Source organism: Eurytemora carolleeae, unplaced genomic scaffold (assembly GCF_000591075.1).
Source record: "Eurytemora carolleeae unplaced genomic scaffold, Eaff_2.0 scaffold326, whole genome shotgun sequence".
NCBI classification, from domain to species: domain Eukaryota; kingdom Metazoa; phylum Arthropoda; class Copepoda; order Calanoida; family Temoridae; genus Eurytemora; species Eurytemora carolleeae.
The window spans coordinates 261,621-269,704 of NW_019396246.1; the positions used below are offsets into that span (position 1 = coordinate 261,621).

At 32.1% G+C, this 8,084-nt stretch overlaps 1 protein-coding gene across 1 annotated transcript; it reads left to right on the forward strand.

Annotated features, from left to right (window-relative positions):
* The first annotated feature begins 1,426 nt into the window (after positions 1-1,426).
* Positions 1,427-4,632, forward strand: LOC111699275 (putative cyclin-dependent serine/threonine-protein kinase DDB_G0272797/DDB_G0274007). The gene is made up of 5 exons (XM_023469903.1): positions 1,427-1,460; positions 1,858-2,708; positions 2,798-2,855; positions 3,235-3,298; positions 4,219-4,632. The coding sequence occupies exons 1-5, from the start codon at positions 1,427-1,429 to the stop codon at positions 4,322-4,324; spliced, it is 1,113 nt and encodes a 370-aa protein (XP_023325671.1). The 3' UTR covers positions 4,325-4,632.
* Positions 4,633-8,084: the final 3,452 nt, after the last annotated feature.

Genomic DNA, 8,084 nt, shown 5'->3' on the forward strand with positions numbered 1-8,084 from the left:
CCCCCCCCCCCTTTTGTACATGATCTTTGATATTTTTACAATGAAAAACCTTCTCCTTGAATATTTTCAACAATAAAATGATAAAATTAAAATTTGTTGCTTTATATAAGTATCTATATATTATGTGAACTATCAATCTGTTGTCTTATCTGTCTTCTCAAACCTGTTTCGTTTCGACCATAAACATACAATTTTTAAAACAAAACTTTTCATGAGACTAAAGTAAAAGTTAAAAGTCAAATCATAAAAAAGTCATAATCATGTTTTCTGAAAACGTTTTCCTTGATGTTTTTGATTTTTATAAATATGGCGTTTTTCCTTGATAGAGCTGATAATCTTAACATTTAGATAGATTATATTTCAAGGTTAATCAGCCTTCGAGCCCCTCTTTCTTTTTCCAAAGAGCTACTTCCCAAGTTACATTTTCCAAAGTAGAATTTCCCAAATTTGCAATATCCCAAATGTACATAAAGGTTAGGTTATTGACTTCGGGGGGCTGAGCGCTGCGGATAGGATGGATTTATAGGACTTGGGAAATTGCACATTTGGGATGTTGCCAATTGGGAAAGTACCTAATATCACCCACAAGCCTTTCTCAATCGTAAATCTATATCTAAATATATATATATGGTTTGTCTGCTGGTTTCTATTCCAGCAATTCCAGGAAAGGTTAATGCAAAAAGAAAAAATTTGGCTAAAAAATCGATATTTGAAAAGTTTGAAAATCCCCCAATAAGAAAAGAAAATTCGACACAAAAAGCAAAATTATTACCAAAAACTATCATAGGCAATTTTTTAATCTGTTCAGTCGTTTTGACCTGCATTGCAACAAAACAAACAAGATAACTTATGTTTACAATATAGCCATAGTAATAGAACTAGAGGTATTAAGTTATAAATTCGTCGTAACTCATAATAAATCAACAACTTATCTAAATTAAATTCCCTCTTTAAGTTTGTAGGAGAGTGCCCCCAGGGGGTGCATGAACAATATTGTTGATCGAATATAAAATCCTGTTTGAGATTCGGTCAGGTATGGGGGGGGGAGTCAGAGGGGATTAATTAGATATTCGGCTGCAGAGGGGGCTCAAAACATTTTGCCTTGTACATGTTCGCCTAGTTCAAGTACGCAAAACTTTAAACTATACACATGCACACTGTACAATATACGACTTTTATTAAAGAATAAAAATTAGAGAAATTATGTCTAATTAGAAATTTAGAGAGTTTAACAAAAAAATATCATAATCGACGATAAACTTTATTAGAATACAAGTATTCAAATTGCATCCCCTTAACTCCCGTCACCCCCTTATTATCTTATACAATCGACACCCCCTCATTATCTTATACAATCGAATTTTTAAATTCGGAAAATATATCGAATATTGAATAGTGTATTCTGATTATTAGTCGATTACACAGCATGCCGTTTTCACTCTTCCTTTTATTCACCATAGGTTCGAACTTTACTTTTTACTTTCTCAAAAAAAAAATCTTAAACAATCGAATAATTATTCAGAAATCGAACTTTAGAATAATTGGATTATATTATTATCGATTTTCAGCATTATTTTTAAAAGATAAGTACGTAAACCCGAAAATAGTTTAATTAATAGTTCATCAATTAATCAATTAATCAATTAATCAATTTAATCGCTGGGTCAAGTTGAATTAAGAACCTACTTTCACTCTGCTGACAAACTTGTTGTTGGTCGGTGAACCCGTTTTCATAATTTCGGGATCAATTTAATGACAACCCAAATATATTTAAGAATTATATATGTATACGATGTATCTACAATCTACGTATTTGTGAGCGTGTAAGATGTATTTCTAATTTTATTCTATTTTCAGCCATTCTAATTTGTGAAAGCCAACAAAGAAACATAAAAACAGCAAAAGGAGAGAAACAAAGAGGAGAAAATTCCCAAAATATTCGAAGAGAAGATGAAGAGGAAATAGAAGGACACCAGAGTTTTCAAACAAAAGAACACGAGAGTTTTCAAACAGAAGAACACAAGAGTTTTCAAACAGAAGAACACAAGAGTTTTCAAACAGAAGAACACACAAGTTTTCAAACAGAAGAACACAAGAGTTTTCAAACAGAAGAACACGAGAGTTTAAAACCAGAAGAACACAAGAGTTTTCAAAAAGAAGAACACGAGAGTTTTAAACCAGAAGAACACAAGAGTTTTAAAACAGAAGAACACAAGGGTTTTCAAACAGAAGAACCCAAGAGTTTTCCTACAGAAGAATACTGGAGTTTTCAAACAGAAGAACACGAGAGTTTTAAAACAGAAGAACACAAGAGTTTTCAAACAGAAGAACACGAGAGTTTAAAACCAGAAGAACACAAGAGTTTTCAAAAAGAAGAACACGAGAGTTTTAAACCAGAAGAACACAAGAGTTTTAAAACAGAAGAACACAAGGGTTTTCAAACAGAAGAACCCAAGAGTTTTCCTACAGAAGAATACAGGAGTTTTCAAACAGAAGAACACGAGAGTTTAAAACCAGAAGAACACAAGAGTTTTCAAAAAGAAGAACACAAAAGTTTTCAACCAGCAGAAGAACACAAGTTTTTTCAAACAGAAGAACACGAGAGTTTCTATCTTGAAGTAAAAGACAGTTTTCAAAGAAAAGAAAAAGATAATGTTCTAACAGAAGAAAGCTTGAAACCACGAAGGAGGCCCAAAAGGGGATTAAAGGTAAGATTGTTTTTCTAAAACAAACACGAAACTTCTATTTAACTGACTAAAAACCAAACAAAATGATTTTACCTTTTATACTTTTTTAGTTTCGATTGTGTGGAGATCAGCTGATTTTTCAATTCAAACGAATTTGCACAGTTAAAGGTAAATAAAGGAGGCGGGGTCAGTCGGGTGGAGGGGGGGGGGGAAGATGTTTGGGGAGGGAGGAGGAGAACTGTCGTACAATTACAATTTCCCGACCTCCTTTAGCTGTTGTTTAAAAATGTTTGCTGTTATTTTGATAACGCGCCACAGTCAAATAATGTACACAAATTCTATCCCTTTCACCTTGTACTACGTCTTGGGGGGGGGGGGGGTAGCATGGTGTCTAGAACAGCTGATATATTGTGGAAAATCGTTTTCTTGTGTTTCAAACATTACTTGCAATCTACATTTAATAAATATTTCCTCTCCTTTCTCTTGATAATTAAAGTGTTAACGTATCCCTAAAATATAACGATTTTCATGAATTTGATATGTTTAGATTCTCTACAACGAGCTGCTGCATCTTTAACAGCAGTGGAAATACACCCAGCTCCCGGTTTTAGGTACCCATTAGTGACATAAGCGTCGTTTTCGGCACATGAATTCAACTCATTCAACCCCTGACCAACTATCTAACTATTTATGCTGGACCTTTTATATTTTTTCTGCACTTTAATACAGCTTCAAATTTTGCCTGCCAGGCCCCGATGGCACCTGGATCAATATTTTTTCAGTTTCAACCAGGAAAGCATGTCAGATTCACAAAATTCCCATAGGAAACTTCAACCTAAGTCCAAATTATATGTTTTTAAGTATTGATCAAAACTTATGAAAAACAAATTATAGCCTTTCTTATATATTTTTTGTTTCTGTCAAGTTTTGTTTTATTTCAGTTTAATTACATATATTTTTATTGATAAAATGTTGTGCTGGTGCGTCGTTAAAGACGCTCCCTGACTAACCCTTTATGGCACACATCTATAATTACCCAAGTACGGTGTCCATACACACTGCGCACTGCGCCCAGACACAGCAAACGATAAACTATACACTGCACAATGCACACTGCACACTGCACAATATATACTAAACACTGCAAACTATAAACTGGACACTGAACACTGCACAGTATTAAGTATAGACTGCACACTGCAAACTGCACACTGCTAACTTTAAACTGTACACTGCTAACTTTAAACTATACACATGCACACTGTACAATATACACTGTACACTGTACAATGCATAACTACACACTCTAGACGCATGCCATAATAGGTTAATCCGAATGCGTCGTTATAGACGCAAAAAAAAATTTCTATGCATTTTAGCAAAAAAGTTTGGAAACATAAATTAATTAAAGACCCATAGAAAGCTGTTCTTGAAATTTCATAAAATTCTGTAGACAGGGGAGCTGGTCGGTATTAATGGGATAATTAAATTTAATCTAGACAAACAAAACTTTATAATTATTATTTTTTAGATCTGAGTCTGTACCATTGAGTCGGCCTTTGAGAGACTCACGTGGAATATCCTACAGGTGCTGCAAGCTTAGATGCACCTTGAAGGAAATTGAAGATTTTTGCTGAAGAAAAAAAACTGAATATGCTGGATTCAGTCAGCTAGATTCACTCCGTGAGCTAAAACAACAAAAAAAGAAGTTTTTGAGATAAATTTACAATCTTAGTCAATTTTGTGATCCTGGTGTCCTAGACCTTCATAATCCAGATTTTTAATTACAAAGGTTTACAACATCAGGTTGCAGAGATTATAGAGATTACTTTGTGTCGAGTAGTTTCAGTATTACGAAAATTAAGGTTATTGTGATTCATGGTGATAAATAATGTTTTTATGATTAAACTAACTTTAAAAATAAACTTAATTCTGTTCGCGCGTACCCTTAAGTTTCAATGTCAGCCCATTCTGTCCAGCCGTCAGGGCTGGGCAAAGTTCCGTTAACGGAACGGAGGTTTTCGAAAATTAACGGAAGAGTTTGTTAACGAACGGCAAAAACTGTTAATTTTTAAATCGTTAACTAGCCGTAATTGGCATGCTATAGCTGACAAATAAATAAATATACATACAATTAAACATAAAAATATATAAATATGAGCGAAGAGCTTTATTATAAATGTAGTTTACGCATACTCCATAACAATTTACTCGAGACGTATCTATCCAGGTCTCACTTGTTTGCCAGATCAACCAGGCTTAACTCCCCGGTTCTAAATGACACACAGGCCAAATCTTAACCAGGCTACTCTCCCCAGTTCTAAAGGACACACAGTCCACTGAAATTGCTACACAAGCAATTTTTTAACCAGGCTTAACTCCCCGGTTCTAAATGACACACAGGCCAAATCTCAACCAGGCTACATTCCCCAGTTGTAAAGAACACACAGTCCAATGAAATTGCTACACAGGCAATTTCTCAACTCTAATATTTAAACAAGTACCAAAGCTCTATTCCAAGCTTACTTAGGCTTCTGATAACATTATCAAAAACAGAGTCTCAATAAACTGATCTGTATTTCGTAGTTCATATTAGACTTGGTTTATTTACAGCGTAATTACAAGTTATGAGCAGTTAATAGAGATGTCAACGTTTTGATTTTTCTAGATTTTAGCTTTACACATTATTGTAACGTAACGTACAAAAACGTACATTTTACGTTACGTTACACTATCGTTGACATCTCTAGCAGTTAATATATATACGTATTAAATCACATTTATGGGTATGACAAAGTTATATCTATCTACGAACATGGAATGGGTTAATCGCATTACAGGATTAGCGTAGTTACTATAGGAACAAATTACGACGTATTTTACATTAGGCCCCAAGTTTTGCCACATAAAGAATAGCTGAAGTGCCCGGCTTTGCCCGAGGAATTTAACACACTTATTTAAAAAGTTTAAATTAAAAAAATCAATTTAAAAAAAATCAGCCTATTTTACCACTATATATATATGACGGTATAAAGTGACAAAAACGCAACCAATGCAATGTTTTATGTTTGTAAAAATTTTTTATCATTCATAATGATTTTAATCTAAAAAATAAATATTATTGATGACAAAAAAATTAAGAAACAAAAACATTGCATTGGTTACGTTTTTGTCATTTTATACCGTTTTTACATTAAAAATGCCTAAATTGATATTGATATTTCAAAAGTGGTAAAATAATTTTTAAAATGTATTTTTCATGTCCAAACCCCATTTAAAGATATTTTTTGTACACATACAAACATTTAAAGGTAAAACAGGAATAAACGTAAAAATGTTACTTTAAGAAATTGTACAATCAGATAATGAATTGTGTCTGAATTCTGAACATAATTGTTGTTTTAAGATAATCCTTAAACTATAAATGTTTAAATAACTATGCCATAAACAAAAGAAATTGAGTTTTGCTGCACAGACTCTGATATTTTTAATCCCTAAATATTCTTAAATCTTAAACTAATGTTGTAGACCTTAGATATTTATGTTGGATAAAAAATCTATGTTAAAGTTTAGACCATCAGGTCGCAAAGATAAAGGGATTAGAAAATTTGTGTTTCTGGCAAAGACTCAAGTCCTTTGATTAGAAATAGTTAAATATCATATTAATAAAATAATGTATATTTAGTTAACAAATATTCAGTTAAATAATTTTGTTATAAAATTTTCTATAATTTGTTATTCGAGATGTTGCTTAAGTTAGAAAACGAAAAGTTTTCAACATTGGTTAAAAGAGACCAAATTTTAAGAAAATATATTCTCGTGTTTTAAACTAATAGAAGTATTTTGACTTAGTCTAGTTACCTCAACTACGTATGGACATATATTGTAGAAAGTGAGTCTTTGTCACAAACTTATCTTTTCTAATCCCATATATCTTACAACCTGATGGTGTAAACCTTTGATTTTTTAAAGTTAAATTATTTTATCTAACAGAATTCATAGTTTGGTTGCAGAAATATAGGGATTAGAAAATCAAAGTTTGTGACAAACACTTTTGGTCCCACATTGTTTAATACAGTTACAGAATTGGTTATTAAATTTTCTATAATTGGTTGAAAGAGATTTTACTAAATACAGTTAGATTATTTGTTAACAACGTTTATTTAGTTACCAGCATCAGTCTCAAGATTATATCAAACAGAGTTTTTAGCATTCAACTAATTGCCCAACAAAAAAGTTCAATAATTAGTAAACACACATTTTATGCCAGTTAAATAATTGATGAAAAGTTATTACAATATTAGATTTTATTCTTTTAAGACCTAATCCTCCCCCCCCCCTCATGTCAAAATAAATAGTTCACCCTTGAATTCGAAAAATAAATCATAAATAAAAACTTAACGCTGAAACTTTTGAAATAGACGAAAAAAATAAAAGAGATTAAAAAATATTGAATATTTTATCCTTGTTTCATTGGTTAAAAGTTCGGAGCTTTGACCAATGATAGAAGGTAAATCTGTAGTCAGCTGAATTTCAAATTTAATGAATTAAACTCTCAATTCTTAAGTCCAGAGTTAAAGTCAGAGAGATTAACTTCTAACATTATATTCAAAAGTTTTCAACTATAAAATGCACAAGGATATAACTGTTATCTTCTATTGAGGTCCTGTAAGTATAATCTTAAAGCACCTTCCATTTAAAGAGGAACATCCCAATTCACAACGGTACCTCTAAATCCTGTACAGCTCATCGATGATAGTTATATTTATCATAAATGTTGTGTAAAAAGCCCTATAAAGTTGGTGTGTACCCTAGCGTATTTTGTAAACTCAACACAGATGAGATTACATTTGTTCCTTAAAGGGGCTGTATAGGAAACGTATGAAAGGGGGTATAGGCCTGAAAACTAATCACTTTAGTTCTTGATCGCGACCTATAAAAGTTCTATCTATGTTCCTGTCTCGAGAAATTGATATAAAACTGTTTCAAATTTATACGAAAATTCAAATATATGAAATTTTTATAATAATAAATTTTTTAAGAGAATATAAGGTTTAAACAGATCATATTCAGCAAATACGCAACCAATCTGAAAACGAAGATATCCCAGAGAAACCTAAATGTAACATGAGGTTTTCTCCAATTATTATTTTATAATTTTTATTTATTTTTTAATAGATATGTTATTATTTATAAGTCTGTATGACGTCATCAGAACTCCCACTTATGGTAGTGCAGTATATTGTTCACTTGATACAGACAGACACTCCTGACCAGTTTACTGCACTCTTATTGGTGGGAGTTCTGCTGCATCTATATGAATTTTCGTATAAATTTGACAAAGTTTTATATCAATTTCTCGAGACAGGAACATCAGATATAACTTTCATGGGTTGC